The sequence below is a fragment of the Bombus huntii genome, chromosome 8 (genome assembly GCF_024542735.1).
Source record: "Bombus huntii isolate Logan2020A chromosome 8, iyBomHunt1.1, whole genome shotgun sequence".
Taxonomy (NCBI): domain Eukaryota; kingdom Metazoa; phylum Arthropoda; class Insecta; order Hymenoptera; family Apidae; genus Bombus; species Bombus huntii.
The window spans coordinates 2,362,886-2,388,147 of NC_066245.1; the positions used below are offsets into that span (position 1 = coordinate 2,362,886).

The 25,262-nt window shown below is 44.2% G+C and overlaps 1 protein-coding gene and 1 long non-coding RNA gene across 5 annotated transcripts in view; one reads left to right on the forward strand and one right to left on the reverse strand.

The window, feature by feature from the left end:
- LOC126868794 (PDZ domain-containing RING finger protein 4) overlaps window positions 1–25,262 on the forward strand; it is a 58,730-nt gene that overhangs the window by 23,812 nt on the left and 9,656 nt on the right. For 2 of the 4 annotated variants that reach the window (XM_050624665.1, XM_050624667.1), the window contains exon 1: window positions 24,250–24,318. The exons of 1 other annotated variant lie outside the window; for it this stretch is intronic. In XM_050624665.1, the coding sequence (XP_050480622.1) occupies window positions 24,265–24,318 (54 nt within the window). In that variant the 5' untranslated portion in view covers window positions 24,250–24,264. Of the gene's footprint in view, window positions 1–13,077; window positions 13,102–24,249; window positions 24,319–25,262 lie in introns of those variants that run through there. One more of the 4 variants, XM_050624668.1, reaches the window with a different exon arrangement.
- On the reverse strand, window positions 1,870–25,233 carry LOC126868816 (uncharacterized). The gene is made up of 3 exons (XR_007690757.1): window positions 24,872–25,233; window positions 24,652–24,769; window positions 1,870–5,534 (listed from the first exon to the last, which is right to left on the reverse strand). It is a non-coding gene; the product is annotated as an uncharacterized LOC126868816 (long non-coding RNA).

The window sequence follows — 25,262 nt, forward strand, 5'->3', positions numbered from 1 at the left end:
GCAGACGTCGTCGCTGTCGACTACGTTACTGGAAACCAAGTTTTCTCCCTTTTTCTATCTTTCTCCTTCTGTCCCTTCCAACCTTTTTCTTTTATTCGCGAATCACTGGCACTTAATCGTCGCGCTTGTATCCTTTTCCTCGAGCAATTAGATCCACTGGACCTGTTTGAAAAAAAGCGCGTAGTCCAGCGAAAGCTACGAGGTACGATAAACGCGTTTTCATGAAAGCGTAACCGGTAGTCGAGGTTGCTTTCATTTATAACTACTGCTTCAAGACTTTGACTCGACCGAGAAGTAGTACCTCATTATCCTACATACTGACTCGTTTATGCTCCATGTTTTCAAGCTCGTACTTCAGCTTTTACTTCGAATCTGTCTAACGTTTCTTTCACTCTCTCTCTTTCTCTATCTCTGCTCCTTTAACATTGTCCTTGCTTTTTCCCTTTATTTTCTAATTTGTCTTTACTTTACTTCTCGTAGTAACTCGCGCAAATTCAATTGAAAACGTTTGCCGTTCAAATAAAAATCTTCCGTTTGGCGATGTTCGATAGTCAACTCTGGCGATGTTCGGTCGTGTTTCAGACAATTTTCTATGTTTAGTTTACTCTTCGAGGTTTGAAAGGACACAGAAAGGGAAGAAAAGGGGAAAAAGCTAATACGGGTAGGACAAAGGTAGTTACAGAAGAACTGGAATGATAAGTGGATTCGTTGGAAACGATGGACCCGGGCCAAGGTATAACGAAGTTATGGAACGAGTCAAAGTAATCGCGTTGCGTGTATCGGAACAATGGGATTATAACAGAGAAATATGGCAATTTAGTGACCCGAAACGAACCCTCGGCCAGAGCTCTACGTACGAAGAAATATCTAGTCCAGTATCCTGGCTCGTTCAGTTATATTCCGGATTTTCAATCTGTGAATCGTAACCTCTAGGAAGTCTTCAACTATGTTCCACGCTTTAAAGAATCCTGCTTATTAACACTAGAATTACCATACCAGTCAAATTGACTGGTCTTACAATTTTATTTTAAAATTCCTACTTTATGTTATATTTTTCTTCCGCAATGATGACTTTCGCAACGATAACTAAAGGAATAATATAATGAATTTTATTTTGTTTTTTATATATTCAAACTGAAAATAATTTTGTATCAAGGCTACTTGTACCAATAGCAGTCAAAATGACTGGTTCTACAATTTTATAAACGTGTCAACCCTCGTTTAGGGATGATGGTCCCAGGTGGAGTAATAATGCCAAAAATATACTACATAGCATGAAATTGCTTCTGTGAAAAAGTAATAAATCAATAAATATAAAAATATTCTATCACTGGTTTTGGTAGAAATAGCTTCGTGTTAGCTATCGGTAGTTCTAGTGTTAAAGATTTCTACTTAATCGATTTAATGTAATACAGCTACGTAGTATCGCTTTCTCGATAATCTAAATTAACCGTCACGTTTCCTGCGAAATCAGTAGATGTTGCGATACTGTTAGGGGGGTGTACGGGTTCAACCGTGAAAGGATTGATACAGAGTACGACGTATTAGGTTGTTCGAAAAGTTTCTTTCGTTTTATAAGGAAATAATAGACGCACAATTTTTTTTTGTTTTATATTAGTTCATTGAATTATGCACGATCATAATAATAGAAATATAACGAAATGCATCATACCTAATTCAATAAAATAATATAAAACAGATATTGTTGTTCATCTGTTATCACCTTACGAAACGAAAGAAACTTTTCGGATAACCTAATACAATCCAAAACGTGGTCGCTCAAATCGATGTTAAATTCTGAAGGATCACATAAACCGATTTGTGGTGGACGGTGAGACGTGTTGTTGGTTAAATTAATAATTAGACGAGTTAATTTAATTAAATATATTTACAGATATTTTAAAATGTAGAATACAAAGTGTTAAAAATGACGTGAGTTCGCGCTCGCCATCTATGTGCAGACGCGCTAGTTACAATAAATAGTAACTAGAATATAGTTCTAGATACAATCGATAGGTTTAAGATGTTCTTTTGTTTTTATCCCTAGTCCATGTAAGAAAGTGCAATAAAGGTTTCTCGGCTCAAAGAATAAAATAATAGCTAATATGATCCTACCTCTGAATACAGAAATAACAACACAAATTTAATCGCAACCTTTGCTCGCTCGATGATATTCGTTATAAGATTGCGCGATACTGCGGTACTGATACTAATTGTTATGCTGATTCGCTAGACTGATTCGTTGTACTTATTCGCTCGACTGACTGACTTCTGGAGAACGTGGTCGTCTATTTATACTAGTGGAGGGGAGATACCGGAAAGTTTGAACTTGTCGCCGGTTGTATTCTGCTTTGTGCAGAGTTTGTTTATTACATTATATGCGTCGTACAGTGTTAATCCTCTGTGGCAAAACAATCATGTAAGGCATCTTCGTATCGAAACGTTCTAAGACACATACGCCGCTACAGATTACTAAAATTCTGCAGCGCACCAAAAGTATATTATACTTGGTCCGAGACAGGACATTCGCACTGAACAGTCTTTGTTCGACTATCCATGAGAAAGGAGGTCACCTCCGCCGACTAATTGCTCAGGATCTGAACTATTTGTTTGGCAACTAAGTGATTGCGGATTTTGTCGATACCACCTAATGACAAAATCCGCAATCACTTAGTTACCAACCCAATATAAGATCGTTCGTCGATATCGGCGAGCAAAATCGCTGCCTTTCAAAGTATCGCATTTCGTTTCGGAGGGGGGGGGGGGGGGATTGAACGTTGGGCGCTGCGAGTCGTTGACGCTTTCCAACGCGCGATCGTGAGTCGCAAACGAGTCGGAAAATGAGAGAAAGGGCGAATCGGGATCGAATCGAAGTTTGTGCTCGCGGGGCGAACGAGACGAAACGAATCGCAGGAAAGCGGGACGGTACGGTACGGTACGGAATGGGACGAGTTACTTTTGTCGAGGTTTGCAGGTACGATGGAAGCTTAGCACTCGGTACTTGGTCGTAAAAGCTTTCGCAGACAGTGTCGGGGAGGAGGTCAACCGATCCCGATGCACGTACGCCTAAGTGCTCTGCCGTTGTATGCGTTCGCCATAGCGCGTTTTGTCTCGCCGCGGCGCGACGAGCATTTTCACGACGCGCGTTGTGCCGCGCCTTGTCACCGCGTTACGTTATACGATTACCGGCAATGAATCTGCAATTTGCAAATTTTACCGAGTTGCAAGAAGAGAAGGAAAACAGGAGCCAAGTTTGAAAGCAACGGAATGCTGGTTTTTAGCCGCGAAAGATTCTTTGGAACAAGTTTCGTTCGAGCGGCGAACAACTAACTTTCGGAATTTACGTCGGACGAACGACGCGACTGTCTCCCTTGACGATATTTCTTATTGTCGAAGTACCGCGGGCTACATCGCTCTCATTACTCTGCTTATAGCAGTTTGCATGAATTTTTGTTGTACGACGCCGTCGAAAGTTGGTGTACGATACGGTTTTGTGGGAGAGCTCGCCTCTGATCGAAACATGATCGCAGGATACGATAGGTTTTACAGCTAGTTAATTATACAGAGAAGCGCGATACGGGCAGAATTAAAATGTTCATTAGCATCGAATTGAATTACGTAAAGCGGAAGATACGGTGATTCACGCGGGTGATTTGAATATTTATAGGAACTTGCTGCGAATTTATTACGAAATTCCGAGAATCCGGATTATAAGATCGTTCGCAGCGTGTGTGGGATCGCATAATGAAAAGATATAGTTGATAATTAGATCGCGGATGCTTACGCATTTATTAAGGATGTACGTAATTTACCAGAGTAGTTGTAAAAAAAAATATTCAAAGTAGAATAATTCTTGTAATATTTACGAAATAAAACAAATCTCGATTTAGTTTCAATCTTTTCAGTTACGTTCGTAAAACAACGAATTTGCAAGAACATCCACGATGTAATAATAATCGCGCGAATATTTAAATCGATCGAGGTAATGATTTTTTAACGCGTCCGATCATCTCTAAAAGTCCGTAAGCGCGACGAAAAGTAAGAAAGAAGCAGAAGTTCGCCTAGTTTCTTGCCGAGCCCACCCAACGATCGATCGAATAAATTTCCCAGGTTTTTCGAAGCAACCGCATCATGCGGCTAGGGTCAATGTCGTCATTGATACCGCGTTCACATCTCATCCAATTGTACGTTGTCGCGATCCAATCTCAATTCCAATCTCGATTCGGGAGCTAGTCTCGGGAACTCGCTTTACAGTCCCTATTCCTGATATTTCCTTCCCTCGACCAACCGCTCTTTTCTCCCTTTTTCCCCTTTTTCCCTTCTTCCTTTTTTCCCTCTCGAAGATACACGCGAATCCGGGCGCGGTCCGGGCGTGGGCGCTTTTCTTTTTTCTCTTCCTGCCTCGGTATCTTCGTCTTTCTTTTTCCGCTTCTGTCATCTGGGATATCCGCGAGTAATCGACGGTTCTCGCATCGTCCATGTCGCATCCCGTGTCGCAATTCCTCTCCCTCCGTTCTTCGTTTTCGAATTTCGTGATCCTGAAACTTCCCGAAGCTCGTTCCAATTTATCGAAAATGGAAACAGCCCGATTGAACGTTACTCTAAAACAAACTCTGTTTGTTTCCTTTTTTCTTTCTTAGAGGAAGAGTAACTTATTCGTCGGATTAACACGTCGACTATCACTTACGCGTACATCTTGCTGAGGAAGCCGCGATACATCGAAGTATACTTCGCCATAATGTTTAATCTTCGTGTTGAGAATTGTGGATCTTTGAGGCCGAAATAATGTTATAGGAACACTAAATTTATACCGAGGATTAATATTAAAATAATGAAATATTCATTTCATGGACGATTCCTTATATATTCATCGATACACACTTGCACGCGTCTCAGCATTTTCTTCTATACCCGACTGTAAACCGACGACTCTTAACCGACTGAAGAGTTTACATTCATTTGTTTTCGAGACGCTTCGGACACACATACTTCCACACACTGATATTCACATACAAGTATCTCTACTACGCATTTAACCTAGTGCAGCACAGAAAATTATACATATCTCAACACTTTGCAAAATATCACACGATATTTACGTACATCCTTCCGACCATATTTATCCAAATTGCTCGCATCGTTGAAAATTGATCAGTCCAGGAACTCGATCTTCTTTCGATCGTTCTAAATGAATCGTAAAACGTCCTTTGGTCCGATCATCGCGGGCGATCGACGCGTTAACCGATCCGTGTACAAATAAGACCACTAGGCATCGGGTGACGGTAAACGAGCCACGATGACACTCCTCTTACACCTATACTCTGCCGAATGACGTATTCCGATCGACGAACAGCACACACTCGCTTGTTCGGCCACTGCAGCCTTCGATATCGCGCGATGCTTTTTACTTTTCTCGAATCGATGCGACGTCGCGTTGATACCGACGCCACGGTGTATACACCGCGGCGCGCCGCGGCGTTCGCGCACAAAAGAGAAGGAGAAAAAGCGTCTGAGTGCTGTTGATGGCCGATAAGCTGGAAAAAATACCTCGTTAATTCGCACCCTCGATGAAGATGCAGGGGAAACGATAAATCGACGCAGGCGAAAGATGCTTAGGGAGACGGATAATGTTTCTCAGAGCGTGTTCGTTAATTGCGCCAATGTCGCGGACCGCTGCGTTAATTGCTCGAGAATTATTCGGCGACGTTTGCCCTTCGCCAAGAAGAAGACGCAAGGGAGGTCGCGATCGATAGTTGGGTCGATCTTTGGATCGGCGCTTTGCCTCGGGTAGCGAGCTTTTATTCCTGAAATCCGATCGGAACTATGGAAAGGGAAGGTGGAACGCGAGGAAATTAGTTTATCCCCCGATGGCTACCGATCGAATTGTCAGATATATCCGAGGGTTTCGCTTCGTGGAACGGTCCTTTAATCGAATTCTCGATACAAAGACGGGACGTCGATACGTCGTCGCCTCGTGAGTGCGAAGCGATCGATCCGCGAGCCTCTTGCGAAAAGTATACGATGGCGAGGTTGTAAAATCAATCGACTCTCGGACTACGTATACGAGTTTTAATCGGCGGAATAAAAAATTGCATCGGTCGGAAACGTAACGTCGATTCGCGGATGGATCCTTTCTGGATGTATTTTTTACTTAGCTTTGGCACTCTCCTCGCACGGTACTCTTCTTACGCGGTTTTTTAACGCGTTTTATCGTTTCAACGCGAACGACATATTTCAAGCATCTTACGCGAGTTCAAAGAGACTCGAGTTTGTTTGTATAAATTTTACGCAAATTTTTCTCTCTTTACGAACTGTTTCTTGGGAAGAAAGACGATCGAACGAAGGACATTTCGCGCGATGAAAGCCGATTTTTGGGAAAGAAATACTTTTTCGATCTTCCTTTACGTACTGCGTTTTTGCTTTCTTTCTTTTTTTTTTTTTTTTTTTTGTTTGTTTTCCGCATGTCTGTCGAACTAAATGTCATTATCGAATGCGCTTCTATGTTTTAAATTACTTTTCCCCATCGTTCGCTTCAGTTTAGCGCAAGTTTTATACTTTGCTGCGAATCGATTTTCTCGCAGTTCTCTTTTTGCCTGGCTTTTTTTTTTAACGCTACTCATCGACCGTGTAAAAAGAGTGCCGCGTGTATTTTTAATCTGCGGATTAATCCCACGGAATATGCACATGCATTTACGAAACACGCTGTATATCGTGTATACGTGTACGCAGTTAACGTGATCGTTGCTAATAGTCGCCAAGTTGACGCGGCTTTGTGATAAATAAATAGATAAATAAATAACAAAGCAACGATGAGAGCTTTGCCCGCGAGTGTTTTCGTTGCGATACAGCGACGCGACAGCAACAGCGGTCTACTAGGCGAGTTCTCTCTCTCTCTCTCTCTCTCTCTCTCTCTTTCGCTCTCTCATTTGCATCTGCATTTGCATCTACATCTGCATCTGCATTTGCATTTGAACGGGAAGGTTTGGATCGTGGAAGCGGTTTCGAAAGTGCGAGGAGATAACGGCGGAAGCGTGGAATCGGTCGTGGCACGCCGCGCTCGCTGAAAGAGTCAGTCTGTAGCTTGGTGGAATGGTGGTTTCGCGCGTACACCTTCAAACGTTCGCGGGTTTCACGATGGTTTAGATCCCTAGAGCGCGATAATATTGTGTGTCGAAGCCAGTATTTGCCGAGGGGACCGTCCGAGCTCGGTCAACCGTGCTCAGAGTTCTCCTCGTGGTCGGTATCACTAGCAAGAACCTTTAGAAACACGGAAACTTGTTTCATTGCTGCCACTCTCTCTCTCTCTCTCTCTCTCTCTCTCTCTCTTTAGGTTGCTCCTCTTTTTCTCGACGCGAGATCATCCTCGCACTCTTCTTTCAGCGAAGCAGAAATTCCACGCTCCGAGTTCCTATCCAATTCGTTCTACGTCTTGTGTTTCTGATTTTCTTGGGATTCGCAGCTACGATCGATCCTGTCGATCTTACTTTTCTCTGATTCGTTCGCTTTTACTCTGCTTCCTTTAACGAATCGATCTTACGAAAGAAGCTTGAAATTTTCCATGAAGAAGAAAACAATTCTTAAAACGAGATCGTGGCATTTACGACTACACACGGACCACGGTTCGAGATCGGAGAAGATAATTGAGATATAAACGCATCGTGTTTCTCGCGTAACGTCGATAATGCGATGCCGACGCTGGCAACTTCACGCCGGTGAATAACTGTTTCAAAGTCGTGCAAATCCATCGATGAATACGAAAAGTGATTCGCGATTGATACGCGATACGTCGAATATATCGAAAGAGATGTTTCGCGACCGATTGAACGCGATCGTAAAACGCCAAATGGAATCAAAGTAGAAACTCGATCGACGTTTCATTGGATATCCGGTCGAATAAATAGGCAGCGGCAAAAGCGTCGAGGTAAACGTCATTCGGTGATTAAACTGCCTATTGCGAATAGCACCGTATATCGAATTAGATACCACGTTGCATTACGTATCGCTGCGCGTTCATCTATTTCGCGGCGTTTACTGTCTCTTTCTAGCGAGGTTGTAAAACGAAACGTCAAGTAAAGTTATCGATCGATCGATGTAGTCGTAGCCACAATAGAGGGAGCTACGGGAGATCGAAGCGTTGGATTCCGGTTGACGAAACCAGTTGCAGCGCTGTACGTACAATCGTTAGAAGTAGTTTTATTCGAGCAACGAGCGCGTTTGATGTGTCGAGAGTCGCGGAGGTTACGACATCTTGTATTTTCTATGGTTTTCACGATTTACGTAGGACGTAAGTTTGGCAAAATAACGATCAATTTTTCGACTTTGCTCTTTGCGTTACTTGTTCATTTCCCTGTCTACTGATCCAGTAGACTGAAAATATTCACTGCAGAATTTCCAACCAATATTCAGCCCCATAATGGAACGATGTATGTTACATCAGGCGTGTTTGAAACAAAGAAGCAACGTCTTGTATTTTCTATGGTTTTTGCGATTGATATATACACACGTATGACGTAAGTTTGGCAAAATAACGGTCAATTTTTGGACTTTGTTCTTCGCGTTTCTACCAAGCGTTACTCGTCCGTTTCCATGTCCACTGATCCAGTGGACTGAAAATTTTCACTGCAGAATTTCCAGCCGATATTCAGCCCCATGATGGAACGATGTATGTTATATCAGGCGCGTTATCCCGATATCGACCAAGGGCCGGTAGCCTACCGCATCACCGCAACGTAATGAACCGCCAGGTATTCGCAATCGGTAGGACCGGTAATTACAGAGCTATTAGACAGGACCTTTGCGGACATCGTCGCGCGCTTCTATCAGCGCTCCATACGAGAATCGAATTCGAATTAATTTACAGAATCCGCTGCAAATCTAGTGAAACGTTCGGCTTTGAAAATTTTTCCTTCGTACTAGCCTACACAGGATTAATATAGGCTGATGTAGGAAATTTGCGCGTTAACGGCTTATTAGTGCGTTACATGAAAATGATTCACGGGAGGAAAAGCTCGAATAGTGGTCAGACTGTGTGCGAAGAAAATTGAAAACGGCCGTGTACGGACGCATCGTGCGGATACGTTGAATCGAGGCAGGTCAAGCCAGGTCAGCATAGGCATTCTGCGTGAAATTCGCCGAAAATATGAACGACAGAGGGAGAAAGAAAGAAAGAAAGAAAGAGAGAGGGGGGGAGGAAGAGAGATAGGTTGTCTGGGGAAGATAAAATAGAGACGTAGGAAGAGACGGTGGCAAAGTCTGAGGATCGATGGGTCGGCCAGATCGCTCCATTATACAAGGATTTGCTCTCGGCGACGTTGATGGGATTTAGGGAGGAGAAGGACCTCGTTCGTCCGGCTGGTAATGCTTTAACTACGACCATGATTACGGAGACCAGATCGTGACGCGAACTTTGGATTCACGGGATCTTTCGAAAATCGGTAGATAAGCCGATATATATATATATATATATATATATATATATATATATATATATATATATATATATATATATATATATATATATATATATATATATATATATATATTATATATTTTTCTTGTTCTTTTTTTGTCTTTGACATGGTAACGAATTTTCAGTTACCTACGATATTCGTTCGTAACACGTCACAGATCTGCAACTATCGAGTGTGTTCTTTTCGATCGTCGGTACGATCGTATCGCTTTTTTACCTTCTAACCGATTGGTCGCGACTTCGTTATTGCCGGCTTGTAAATATCGCGAAACGACACTAGAAAATCCACAGATCGGAAGGAACGACACTGTCGACACCGATTGACGAGACCGAACTACACGGCGGAGACCCTAGCTTGGCAGTGAAATTCTCACATGGCCGATCATTTCGGCTAGCAACGCTCGAATTCCTGCTCGACGTCGTCGTTTACGTGTCGACGATTACCTTCCGCGTTCGCTCGATCGAAATCCTCTCTCAAGCGTGAAAACCGAGGGATTAACGGTTACTGTCGTGGAACGAGTTAAACGGGTGTCGTTTGCCTTTGGACTCTACTCGAACATTCTGGAATTTGTACCGCGCAATTCTTTGCTCCGGACGAGCCGCGTATACCGTGCCGACGAGTATTTTCTAAGCGAAATCGAAACTGTCGAAGAAAATTCGATTATTACGTAGAATATGCTACATCTTGCAGTTTCGATGGTTTCGAAATGTATTTGTGTATTAATTACGAGATATATTTGAAATATATTTTCCTAAATATATATATGAAATATAGTTGGAATATATCAACTCCGTTGGAAATTTATGGGCAATTTCAAGCCGTAACAACGCACTATAAAAATGTATAAAATATCGATATCGTAGCACTCGATAAAACAGTGAATTTGCATAGATATCTGCGGTCTGTTTGCAAGGATCGACAGCTGTCCGACTGAATCTAAATTCATTTTCAGTCCGCCACATAATTGTCGAAGGTTGATCGAACGCGCCGTGTCGCGTCGCATTCGAGCAGACGTTCGTCTTCCGAATGCGAGGAAAATGTGGCTTCCGCTTGCTTCCGTGGAAAAACTTTTCTCGGTTGCCGAAGAAGCGGAAAGACTCGGAGAAGGCAAAGAAGGGAAATAATTGCGAGAGAGGGTAGTTTCGACGAGTTCTCGGTCGAGCTAATTCGCAATCTCCCTGCGACAACGCAACGGTAGTATCCTTAGCCCATGGCCCTCGAATCTTTCGTTCCTTCCACCGAGTCTAAATTCAAACTTTTCTCCCTTGAGAAAATTATTAGGAAGTCGCTTTCGCGACAATGTCGGCCGATCTTCGGAAAGTCGCGAGTAGCTCCCCACCGAATAACTCTTTCCACCATTCACGTTCCTTCAACGCTATCTATACGCCGCGAGCCTAAATTCGTGGTATAAGCGAAGTCAGGAAGATCTTGTCGCTGGAAACAAGAACGACGAAATTGCTTTGGAAGCTTCGTTTTCGATGGAAACCGAGCTTGTCAACTTGTCAAGATGTTTATCCCATCGGTCGAATAAATCCTGTACGTGTCTTCTGGTTGTAAAGAAAACCCAACGTTTCGTTCATTTAGACAGATGGCACAGACGAAAGCCAAGGAACCGTTAACTAACGTTTATCGACACTTGTGTTTTACTCTGTAGAGGAGACGTTCTGACATCTCGCGTTTCTTTGTCTTCCAGCATTATATTAATAACTATTTCAAAAGAGAGGTGGCACTTAAATTCTATACCGCGGTATCTTCTCGTCGATACGTAGAACGTTTTTCCAATAGAAATGTTGAAAATGACAACGTGAGTTCGCGCTCGCCATCTATATGCAGATACGCTAGTTACAATAAATAGTAACTAGAAGATAGTTCTAGATACAATCGATAGATTTAATCGATAGTTTTAAGATGTTCTTTTGGTTTTATCCCTAGTCCATGTAAGAAACTGCAATAAAGGTTTTTCGCCTCAGAACGATGTGATAGATTTATCCAAAAAATAAAATAATAGCTACTGTGATCCTACGTCTGAATACAGAAATAACAACAAGAAAGTTGAAACCTTTCAATTTTTCCACTGACAGCGTGTTTCTTCGACCGTTCGCAGGAAGACGCGATCTCAAGGAAGCGCGTCAACGGGAGTCGTAAATTCCCGTTACAATTTTACAATCGACGCCATGAAACTATTTCGTTTAAGATAATAGAGGTAGTTGAATTAATTATAACGCTGAGGTAACATCTTATAATGTATTCTTCATTCCAACAACAATTGTAGACAATATGATGATGATTCTTGCGATGAATTCATGATCGTGATACCACAGAAGCTTGATTGTCGTCGGATATTCGTTAATTATTAAAGACTATTTTCTCTCTCGCCCTTTTGCTTTTTTTGTCACCAGGCAGGAGAAAGCAGAAAGCGTAGCGGCAGCAAAGAGGCGACTGAAAAGACGCGACGATTCGAATTAATCCGATTTCGCGTTCACGACTGGAACGAAACGTGGAGAGACGCGTTGTTGCGATTCGCGGCAGAGCTTCGACGCGTGAAATTCGTGTGGCTCGCGCACCACGATTTCCTCTCCCTCGCACCTTTGTCCAATTTATTCCTCGCCATATCGAATTAGGATCGCTCAAAGCTTTCCGCGCTCGCCACTGTTTTAATGAAATTTACAGACCTGCATGGATTCCAATAGCAGAGATTATTAATCATTCAGCTGTTATACGCGCGATACACGGGCTGTCTGCCGAGTGTTCCAAGTTTGACGATCTTCCGAACGTCTCTTTGTCCTTTAACACTTTACCGACTGATGGCCGATTAATCGGTTTTTGTCACCAACGCTTACCGACCGATAGTCTATTATTCGACTTTTTGTCACCGACAATCTTTCTCATTATTTGAGCAGTAATTTGTTATTTAATACTAAGATACCTTGCTCAGTTGCGTTGCTTCGTAAGCTCCCACCAATTTGAAAAATCTGCTCCTGAGCTACCGGTCAGACGTGCGTATGCTGTTGAACCGCTAGCGGTCGGTAAAGTGTTAAAATTAATGGTTGCGAATCTTTGAACAAACTCGTCGCATCCCTAAAAAGAGAAGCATCGAACGTTTCGCAAAGATTTCCTATTTCCGTGTAAAATTCTTATACGAAGTCGCAGAAACGTGTTTCTAAAAGGTTTTCGACTATCGCGTTCGTATGGGGCGCCACACGTGTCTGACGCGTTTATAGGAAATTCCACGTTCTCGCAATTTTATTTCATTTGCAAAACTCTCTTAATTTAAACGGCGTGCTGATTTCCGGTTCACTAGGTCCATACCTTTTGCTCTTTTCACGCTGCACCGTGTGGAAATGGAATTGGAACAAGTTTGCGAAACCCGACGTATCCGCGCGAGGAAAAAAATAAAATTTCTCGTAGAGAAATTCACTCGTTTGACGTAGAGCGCACGGAAGGTGGCGAACGGCAAACGTCGGATGACGGCAGCGGTACAACGTTCGGTTCGAAGCGTAGATCGATCGATTAAGTTGGCGCTAATTACGGTTTCGTTGTGCAAAGGTTTCAATGGCGATCGACGAAGAGAGGAAGAAACGAGAAGCTACAAAGGCTACGAGCGGGAAAGAGTTGGCCAAAGATGATGTCGGTACGGAATTTGCGATGCAATGGTGGAATGGCGAGGGTGGGTGAATGCGACCAAACACGGGACAATGGTCGCGAGCCTTTGTCTCCGCCACTTACGCGTCTTCCCCGCTTCTTAGCCAACGACGGTTATCGTCGGACGAATATCGCTCTATATGGAAACCGTGAGGCGCGAGGAGAAATCGATTCTAGTGTTTTCATGCTGAACGTTCCCCGCGAACGAGCAAAGGACCGGGAAAAAAGAAAACGTCGCGTCTCGTGGGTCATAAAGTTTGTCGGTCGACAAAGTTACCGGCTCGCCGAGCGACGAACGTGCACCAGTCGCCGTGCTCCAACGAATTAGTCGCTCTCGTTTTTTCAAAATTTAAAATCTAGAAAAAGTTTAGCTGCTCGTCGTACAGTTAAGGATCACGGCAATCCTCTCTCCATCGTCTTTCCGCAAATAACGAGAATATTAGGTTATATTATAATATAGGTTATAGGTTATATTATAATATAGGTTATAGGTTATATTATAATATAGGTTATATATAATATAGATTAGGTTATAATATTATAATATAGGTACGAGACTCTTAAAAATCGCGTACGAGAAGCTCTTTTTCCGATGGTCGTGCCGTTTTCCGATTCACCTGCGTGCAGATTGCACACGGAGTCCTCTCGACCGATCCGCGCGTACAGAAGCATCCCCTTGCGTCGCTACGTAAAGCTGCCACGGAGCTTCTGCTCGCCACAGAACTATCGCATCGTCGGCGTATTCTGAGAAATATTCTACTAACCGCAACATGGTGGAAATCGATATTAGGAAAAACGATCCGCGTATATCTTCGCTTATCTCGATAAAAATAAAATTTAGAATTTTTAATTACAGAACTTCCCTTCCGAAATTTAACAACGGTTGCGCTCGCGAGAATTACGTTATCCGATGAGTATTTCTGTTAGAAAGATGGAGACGTATTAAAAGAAAACAAAAGACGCTAGAGCCTCCTTTTGCTTCGTTTGTATCACAAGCTGTTTTATCGACGTTGTTAACGTTTGCCGTGCAAACTGCAGCAGATTCTTCGGAATCGCAGCAACGATAAGAGTGGATTCCAAAAACCATACCGAACCCGATGTATTCGTTGCCGATTGAGAGCGGTGCAGTGGCGCGGTCGGACGAAAAGCGCGGACACGCTTCCGGCGTTTCAATGGATTTTGGAAAGGAGCGCGAACAATGGTGGGTAGCGCGAAACGATCGGGACGGCCCCTCTCGTTTCGACGAAATTGGATCGCGTCTGAATACTCGGCCGATAAAAAGCGAATCGCTTGCACACCGGACATTCGAAAGAGAAAACAGCAACAAGGGGAGTCGCTGGCATTCGTAAAAAGGATGACTCGCGTCCGTCCAACGATCCTTCCGCTTTTTGTCTGTTTGCCTTCTCATTCTCGCCTCTTTTCTCCTCTCCCTTCCTCTCCTTCTCTCTCCCTTTATCCTCCATCGCTATAGCAGAAAAATTGGCCGGACGCTTTGTCGACGCGTAGTTTCGCCCGGCGTTTGATTCGTTTCCGTTTGCGCTTCTTCCGTACAACGAGCTCGTGATCCGACGTGCGCGCCTACGCAATCGATCGTAAGTAAACTAGCGAATATTTATCGGATCTTTTCTAAAAGCTCGCATTTACAAATCGATGCTAACTCAGCGTAGCCTGTTCTTTTTAACTTTCTACGAATCGCTGGCTTTATCTGTCGACAATGAGAAAGTCCGAAAGACGCGTTCTCCTCCTGCCCTTGGCAAACGTCGAGAAAGTTAAATTTCCTTCGGCTTGGACGATTATCCGTAACCAGTCGAGGAACAAGTTGACCGATCGGTACTCCGTTGCGCGCACAATTTTCCAGGGTGAAACGGTGGGGGAGAAAGGCGAAGGTGACCAAGCGGAGGGAAAAGAAGGGTGACGCAGGGAAAGAAGCAGCGAGAGGGGAAAAAGGGAAGAATCGGCCGCCGCAGGGGACGTAAAGCATAAGCCGTGGGATTCTCTCGGCTGCTTGCTAAACGAGAATGTTTACGCAAAGTGGCACTAACAACGCTATCATTAAGAAAATCTTGCTCCTCTCCCTTCGAAACAAACTCCGTGCACACGCTTAAGCTTACCACTTTTCTTCCCTGCTTCTCCTCTTCTCCTTCTTCCCTCCCGCGTCACCGTACATGGTTTTAGCAACTGCTTTCACCTCTCCACTGGTATTCGTTTCGCGTTCCTCGAAAAGGCAGCGATGGTGGCTTCGCGAGAAACGCGAAACCTTCCTGGTTATGGTATATCGTTCAACTATCCGCGAGTCAGTATAGTAGTAAATGGAAATGATATAGCGTAGTTAGAAACTGTTGAAGCAATTATTTCAAAAAAACTCTACATCTTTATTTATGTATATACCATTTGCATGATGGCCCTACTTAAGAGGACAGTTGAAAGTATTACTCTAAGATCCGTAATAAATGCACCTTGGTATGTTACCAACGAAACAATACATCGCGACCTTAAGATACCCACAGTTAAGGAAGAAATATCCAAATTCAGTAACAGATATAATATAAGAGTTAACAACCACCAAAACTCATTAGTTACCCAATTACTTGACACGACGGATCAGACCCGCAGGCTAAAAAGACATTACCCTTTAGATTTAAACATTAGATTCAGCTAGAATCAAATATACGATAATCACCTATTATACACGATATAGTACCACGCCAAAATAATTTACTTATAATTCTCAATGAGAATTGATTGTAAAAATTCTACCAAATAAAAAAAAAAGTTGGAGGCATCAGCGGCTTTCAACTGACGACTGGTCCCTATCACCGCGCGCGGTCGGTATAGTAAACGACATCCGAATTCTTCATGGAGTTTATCGAAAATTTACTCTTCAAAACGAATGGTAGACAATGTTACTTCGCAAACATCGCATCTTACATTCTTTATAACAGAGGAAAAAAGTAAAAATTATTTATTTAAAAAAAAATTATTTAGATTAAAATGGAAATAAAAAAAAGCAGTCGCAGCGCGTGGATTAATCCGCGCTTGGATACAAATTGGAGACCACTATTACGCAGAAAATATTTTAGGTTATAAGGTCTAGGAACAAAGGAAGTAATAAATAGATTTCTATTTATGTTCCTGTTGAGAATTGTGGATCTTAATTGCCGAAATAAAAGTAAAGGAACACTAAGGTTACACTTGGAATTCATATTAAAAAACTTTTAGACTTATTCAATAAATGATTTCCAGGATCTTCGTCGATATGCATTTGCACGCGTCTCGGCACTCTCTTTGTCCCTCCATCTTCTATACCACACTGCCAACGGAACAGTTACATTCATCTGTTTTTCGAGACACCGCGCACACACATACTTCCACACACTCATATTAACATACGTGTATCACTACTACGCGGCTAATCTAGTCTAGCACACAAAATTATACATGCCTCAGTAGTTCCTTGTAGCCTTTAGCTAGAGCTATAAGGTTAACTTTTTTGGTAATGTCCTTTTCCTATAAATATATGAACGTGCTCCCCCTATCGATTCTATTGTATTGTAACATTGTGAGAGCGAGGATCTGGATCAGCATAAACTTATATTTATATTTATACTTATACCTTTATTTATTTAAATATATTTTTCTATCACAAATTCATCCACTCGTTCTTATATCAATTAACCTCGACAGAAACTAAAGCTTTAGAAAGGAACATCCGTTGATGCCATATACAGAACCGTACACTATCGCCTGTAATTATCTGGACATTTCCAAAGTATCGGGAATACGCGAAACGCGTTTGAAACGTTTTCGAGAATACTTTTGCACGCGGTTTCATGGTCAATCGGGTCACGCACCCCGTCAGTTGTCTGTTTATGCGCTTGAATCGTAACACTATATCCGACAGAGATAGAAACTTTGCTCGAGGAATCGGTCTTCGCGTTCACTCAAACTGATATCAAAGAGAATCTATTAGGTCGTCCGAAAAGTTTCTTTCGTTTTATAAGGAAATAACGGATGCACAACATTTTCCGTTTTATATTATTTTATCGAATTACGTATGATCTGTGGCGGCACTCGACAGCACAAATCCGACATAAACAACTAACAAACGACGGTAGCGCAGTGGTTAGCGCATTAGGTTACGAACGTCGGAACGCGGGATCGAATCCCAGCGACCGAAGTCCGATTTTTATTCCACGATTCTAAATAGGAAGAAAATATAGCAGTATCCCCAGCAGCGACGACATCTACAGCCACCAGCCACAATCATCACGGACACGACTTTATACATCTCAGATCCATTTTGTTCTATCAAAATAAAGACCACAACGTTCGACAGATTAGCTTTCATGTTTGTATAAAGATGCATCGCTGTAAAAGACGTGTCCGTAAAAGAAAGACACTTTCCGGACAATCTACCTAATACATCATGAACAAGACATTTGTTCGTCGTCGATACCGAGCACGAGTCACGTCGAACAGTCTAGGCGATTCCATCGTCGATCGAGTAACCTTCCTCGTGAGACGTTTCGCGCGTGGTCGATCCCTGAGAAATTTACTCGACGGAAGGAAACTGCGAAGCGGAACGAACAGGGCTCCATTGGTTTCCTCGAATGGACACCGTCGAACCGTAGATAGGTGGTGGTTTATCGACCAACTACGCTTCGTTAAATCGCCGTGTCGTCGGAATGAATTTTTCACGCGGAGATTGGCAGAAGTTTCGGCGAGCAATCGGCAGCTGCAATTAGGTGGGTTCGAGCGGTTCGAGGAGCAACAACCGGAGGTTAATGGACTGTGATAGAGGGCTTAATCGCATTTAAGTTCGCGCACAGAATTAGTCGCGCGCACTGGAAACTGCAATCGCGGAAACGCGTTATCGAACTGGTAGACTCGTATCGGATTAGAGGCGTTCGGCCCTCAGCGGATTGTACCGTTGATATCTTCGTTGGCCAACTACCCTTCTATTAGCAGCGATTCGCTTTCGCAGCGGGTGGTGTGTGATTTCGGCTACCAGCGATTATATCGGTGTCACGAAGTAGCGGCACGAAGATTATCGCAAAATGGAACAGGCGTTCGAGCAACGTTGCGCAACGTCGAGTAAAAGTAGAGATATGAATTTAAGGAAACGCGTGACAGTTCCACGGCTGCAATAAGACGATTTTATATACGTTATATCGATCTTGTGGGGAAGTAAGACGACCTTAGACATTTAAGCTCTTAGCGTAATTCACTCGGAACTAAGCCGAGTAAGTCCCTAAGCTGCGTCGCTTACCTGCTTAACCGTTTATGAATCATAGCTAAGAGCGAGGTATTAGTCATTCAACGATTCGTCGCCATGGTTCCTAACTATCCCATCTGCATCTTTCAAAAACACGTAATCGACCGATTCACGCGTGTTATAATAATTGCCTTGGTATAAACAGAAATTCGCTACGATACGACGAAAACTGTACTCGGAAGGCAACGAACGTTCGCTTCCTTTAGATCCCATAACTGCATTTTCTCAGGTTACAAACTGGTAGAGACAGAACAAACAGCGATGAACTGCAATCGTCCAAGACGTAAGATTTTGCGGGAAATTTGAACGACCGTAAATATCAACCCGCACTATCAACGAAAATCGATTGGACGCGTTTCCGCGAAATCAAATAATCCAGATGCGAAAGTAATTGTACGCCACATCGCGAAATACATTATGCAGCGCGTTGGTTTTTTTATCTTTGTAAAAACCGGATGCGCAGTAACGGAACGAGGGAAATTAAAATTCCGCTTACGGCCGTTGGTTCGGTGGCGCATTGGCGTGTAAAGCACGGGTCTCTCGAACAGTATCACGACCTTTTCGTTCCCTCTACAGGCCGGCAACGAACCAGAGGAGAGAAAGGGAAGATCGTAAAAACCATCCGATGCAAACTCACTCACCGATAAAAGGCTCGATGTAGCTTTGTCGCGCGAACGTTTCACGCGCGTTTTAACAGTACATTGGATTACACGTGGAAAAATACGTACGTACGGCCGTGTAAGCCGCGATGTCTCTCGCGTTCATAACGGATAAAAAATTGACGCGCGTCTACGATTCCCTACATTTCTCTACAACGTACGGTTTATCGCCAATAACGAATCGAATAATTCCCTTTCGAACGCGCGTCCTTTAAAAATCGTTCGCAGGCGAATTCCTCGAGTTACCAGAGAAATTACTCGACTGGTTCACGACGAGAGTGACTCTGCGTTACCCTACGCGTTAGCGCAACGCGCGCCAGACTTACGCACGAGAAAACACGTTCGCCTGTATCGAGCCCAAGCGCGTGTAGCGTCAGGTTTTCGAGACAAAGGAAAACGTAGAAGCGAGAACAGCGGCTGGCGACGTAATCCGGGATGACGTGTTCCGTGACCGGTCGTTAGACTGTCACGTCGCGAGTCTAACGGCTCGCGGGTCGCGGTCCTTTCCTTTCCTCGTCACGGTGTCTGCACGCGGAGCGCGTATACGTTTGGTGGGTTTGGAACGCGCTGGAGAATAGCGTGGAAGACGATAGCGGGTACCGGGACGAGGAAGCGAATCCAGAGAGGGAGAGTACGCGCGCTCCAGACGGAATAAATTAATCGAGAACGAAGAGCTGGCAGACCTCCAGTTAGTCGCGTTTCCGTGGGAGTCGCCGACCGTCTCTGTCCCTCGACCGTGACGCATCGCGGTCACCGGTTGTTTCGAACGAGGCGCACGTTCCTTGGACGCGAACGAAAATACCGAGACGCGACGACCATCGCGATCACGATCGCTGGAAGGTCGACGAAGCGAAGCGGAGCTCGTCCACGCGTGCCGCCGGCCGTTGCGCAGTGCAGCGACGAGGTCGAGCAACGTCGAACAGACCGGCACGCGCGTTACTCGTCTGCGATCGCGCTCGATTGCTCTCGCACGGATGATCGAGCGGAAAAGCATAGTTATCCGCTTGGAGAAGCTGCGAGACACGGCGGACGAAACCGCGATCGTTGAAACGCGTTCGTCGCTGCAGAAACTCTACAGGGCGTCGCAAAATACGCGGCGAATATTTAGGGGCAGACAGAAAGCGCGCGAGTCTTAACACTAGAACTAGCGATAGCTAACACGAAGCTATTTCTACCAAAACCAGTGAAAATGACTGGTCTTTAAAAAATACGTAGTAATAGAATATTTTTATATTTATTGATTTATTACTTTCTTACGGAGGCAATACCATGTTATGTAGTACATTTTTGTATTGTTACTCCATCTGCGACCATCATCCCTAAACGAGGGTTGGGTACATTTATAAAATTGTAGAACCAGTCATTTTGACTGCTATTGGTACAAGTAGCCTTGATACAAAATTATTTTCAGTTTGAATACATAAAAAACAAAATAAAATTCATTATATTATTCCTTTAGTTATCGTCGCGAAAGTCGTTACATCATCGCGGAAGAAAAATATAACACGAAGTAGGAATTTTAAGATAAAATTGTAAGACCAGTCAATTTGACTGGTGTGGTAATTCTAGTATTAATAAGCAGGATTCTTTAAAGCGTGGAACATAGTTGAAGACTTCCTAGAGGTTACGATTCACGGATTGAAAATCCGGAATATAACTGAACGAGCCGGGATACTGGACTAGATATTTCTTCGTACGTAGAGCTCTGGCCGAGGGTTCGTTTCGGTTCACTAAATCGCCGTATTTCTCTGTTATAATCCCATTGTTCCGATATCATCATATCGAATGATACGTGGTACAAATTTTAAAAGCATGTGGGAAGTTGTATAAAACGAGGAAACTGGTTAATCGGGGTTCGATAAACAGATCGCAGGATCCTTTTACACTTTAACAAGTACCAGTCATTTTGACTGCTACTGGTATAAGTAGCCTTGATACAAAATTATTTTCAGTTTGAATACATAAAAGACAAGATAAAATTCATTATATTATCCTTTAGTTATCGTCGCGAAAGTCGTTACATCATCGTGGAAGAAAAATATAACACGAAGTAGGAATTTTAAAATAAAATTGTAAAACCAGTCAATTTGACTGGTGTGGTAGTTCTAGTGTTAACCTGCCCGCTTCGGATAAAAAAAAGACTTCGGGTGGAGGAAACGGTTTTATGGTATCGTTATGATACAACCGCGCTATAAAGATCGTATTATAACGACTAAATTGCATACGTTATACGAATTGCTTTTAGCGAAATGCGGTTTACACCGATTGACTTCTGAACCCTAATATCGAAAAGATATTAAACGTTGGCGAAGAAAAGCGTCGTTTGACGCGGTATATAGAAACACGAATTAATAGAAAAGAAAAGGAACGTCGGTAAGTGCGTAGGTAAGCCGACGTCGTACGACGCGTCTTTGTAAAACTCGCGTACTCGCTTTTGACTCTCACTGTACGCTCGCACACTCGCGCGTCCCTCTTCTTTATAAAGCGTGGTCAGATACGCGATCTTCTCCTTTAAATTATAGGTTTTCCTTTTGATTATGAGCAAAGACCACACGCAGGGAACGCGATCGGTGTGCAAAGGGGACGGCCGAGGTGTCCACTTGGACGACGTAATCCGTTCGTCCTTTGCTCTTCACCTCATTTCGTTCCACCCTTGTCTCGTACGCCTTTCCACCCTAGATCGCGCACAAGCGGGGAATCGCGAGGGTTGTCTCGCGTCGTGTCCGCTTAGAAGCAACGATGCACGGACCACGTATCGACAGCCTGGGACAGCTGCAAACCTTCGCGATGAATTCGACAAAAAGCGAGTACAAATCACGCGTAGCAGCGCGTCGACTCTGTTTCTTATCAGAACGGAAAAAGAGGAACAGTCGATCGTTGGAAGAGTTACAAACGAAAGAAAGTGCGAGATACGCCAAGGCAAAGCCAGCAGTGCGCAGTTCCTTAAATCGTCGATCAGCAACGGTATCTGTATCATCAACGTGCAAAGATATATGAAATATTCAAGATGAAAGAGAATCTCTAGAGTCTGATTCCATTTTTACCCCTTTTCTTTTCTTTTTTAGTTATATTCGTAAAAATACGAAATCGCATTGAAAATCCGCGCTGCAGCGACGAGACGAGTTTACGTCCAGAGACGACCGTTCCCAAGTCGCGCGTCCCGCCTAACTCTGGCCAGTTCTTTCGCAAACCGAAAGATCCCCTGTGTCGCTTTCGTTTTCTCAACGGGCCGTTTTTAAATACGAAACAGAACGACGGGAAGAAGGACGAGCGAGACGAAGCGAGGCGAGGCGAACCGAGGCGAGACTGGATGAGAGACGAAGGGTCGTTGGACGGTCTCGTCTCGCGCGACGTTCCTCTCGCCTGTCTGTTCTCGGCCTATTCTATCGGCTACGGAACGTCGAACGTCGATTCCCTAGGCGATACCGTCCAAAATACGTGGAATCTCGTTACCGTTTGCCCCGGGGGTTTCTCGGCTCGGCTCCTTCCCGCGTCGATTTTACGATCTGCGGTTACCGCGAGAAAGCGATCGAGAAAATTCGATAACGACAGAAATTCGAAATAGGACCTTCCGGGATAGATCGCTGCTGGATTTTAGATTTTAGTCGCTGGGGATTCGGCGAGAAGATCGTTGCAATCCCCGTGTGACGGTGCAGTGGGATCACCAATGAAACGTTTGTTGATTTTGACAACGAAGTTTACAGTTGTACCGTACAGTATCGTTTGTACAACGATCGACTGACTTTCGGCTTCGATGAACTTGTTCGAGTCTCTCGAACGGGATGCGAACCCGATTAAAAAATCTCACTTTTCCTCGGTATCTTAGCTTCGTTAAGCGATCAGTTAGTTAGAGAACGAGCGAATCGCTTGTCTTCGTAAATTTGTTCGTCTTGTCGCGACGATACGAACAACGGTAGACTTAAGACACAACGTTCCTTGACGTCGTCGGTTTTCTGTATTTCTCGATATACAGAGTCGACTTTTCAACGGTTTGTACGAACGTACAGAAGGTAAGAGCGTCGTAGAAAGGGTAGGATAAGAACGCATCGCAAAAGAGATAGCGATTCGAAAATCGTAAGCAATTAAAATATCTCGTCGAGTTTCTTGTCGAGTCGAAACGATCCGACTGGTTCGAACGAGGCGTTAGTCACCGAAGGAACTTTGAGAGAAGCAAAGATCGGCTGACGAAGGGATAGGAACGAAATAGGTTGACATGGAACGAGACGAAGCTAGGACGATAACGGTAAAAGCGGTAAAAGTTTAAGGTTCGAAGGAGAACAGGGTGTAGGTAACGAGCCCTTCCGAAGAAGAGGCACTTGGCTCGTCACAGCGGAAAGGGAGCGACTTAAAACGTTTCGCTTGCGTACCGAACTACGCTCTTCTTCTCGCTCGGCACTTGTTATTATTTGCCGAGCAGAAAAGAAAGAGAACGAGGAAAATCAAACCGGCGTTGTCTCGTTCGCACCGAAGCTGTGCTTTTTCCCTCGGCTTGCCCGGCGAGGATATAAGGGATGAGAGGGAAGGTAGATGAAAAGTAGGAGAAAGAGGCAAGGGGAGAAGGAGGAAGAGAGAGAAGAGCGGAAACGGGGGTTTTCCCGTTAATCCGAGTCTAGAGTCGGGTCGGCGTATAGACGAGCGCGAGATCTGCCGACGTTTTCATGGCTCTCGGCCTATGCCAGCACGCATTTTCCCCTGTTCGTTCAATTTTCTCACTCGCGTTTCGCTGTGGGCGCGGTTATTTTCGTCGTCCCTCTCTATCTATCCATATCGGTGGCTATCGGCGAAATTATCGACGTCTTTCTCTCCCAAGAATCGACGTATCGAAGTATCGATCGTAAAAGCCCACTGAACTGTTCATCTGGCCGTGTACTAATAAGCGTGTATTACCGTAAAATAAAAAAAGAAAAACCAGAGAAACGATGAGAAGGGAAGTGGTAAAGTGAACGAGAGGGAGAGAGTAATTACGAGAAACAAGGACAAAAAACGACGGCAGAGAGAAGAAGGATGATACAGGGACTCGAGATCGGCAGGCTCGAGTATCGTGCTTTTACGGTTTTTACTTACGGGGATAAACGCGAAATACTGTTTTTATGCGCCGATACACGGTTCCGTACACGTTTGTTCGCGTAGAATTAGCCTCGCGTTTTCACAAATCTACCTACGCGTCGCGAACGTCTCGTAAACGCATTCGAAAAACGCGCGCGTTCGGCGATTTTCAATGCGCTGTCCGAGCTACGAGAAACACAGTGGCGACATCAGCGAAGAGAAAAAGGTACACACTTTTCTGTATCTTCGTCCGTGAGGTCCGACTAGGGGCCGAAATCTCGTGGTCGTAATTGCGCCGCTGGTCGAGCACCTTGGCAAGCGTCTATGGAGAACGACGAAAAACAGCGCAGCCCCTTCTTTTTCTCGTTGATCGCCGTTGCGTGATTCGGTTCGGACGGTTTCGAGCAACGGAACGAATCGAAACGTTTCCTCGCGCGACGTTGCTCGCTCGGAATTGCGCGCAGACAGGAAATTAAAGAGGGAAGCTCGAGCGAGGAGAGCAAATAGCGATAACGTTGCCTTTACGCGGCAACGATCGATATCGAGGCTTTCCACGTACCAATTAAAAACGCACCCCGCCGCCCACGCCGCGGCCGTCCGCTCCAATCGAACTCACGATCGATCGCTGTGATCCGTTCTTGCTTCTTTTCATCGCTAGTTGCGAAATATCAGTGACTCTGTAGGAGAGAAATTGAAGTTCGCAACAGTCGCCTCGTAGCTGTGCCGGTTTGTACTTTACGCGAGTACCTCTCGTTGAGTGACCGACCACTTTTACCGACCTTTCTGTTTGACCCAACCTGCTGCTGCACATTCTGCGCCGAATTAGTCTATTTTCACGAGGTTGCATGGCCAGGGTTGGTCCGAGCTGGTTATCGACGATTCCTTTTCTTCTCTACGCTGTCGAGGCTCGCAAACGAACAAAGATCGTAGAGAAATTGACGACGCGAGTGTCAGAATCGAGCGCGCAGATGTTTATCGCAATGTCGAGTCACGGTTTCTTCGTTTTAACCGGTTGAGTCGCTGCGATCGCGCTGTTTAGATTTTGCGTCGAAAAGTTCCAGTACGTTCGAACGCTACGGACGGTGTTCTGTATTTCATTGTTATGAGGTGGTTGTTATTGGTGAAGGTGCCCACAAGAAACACTCTGGATGTTCAACAAAAAAGGTTTAT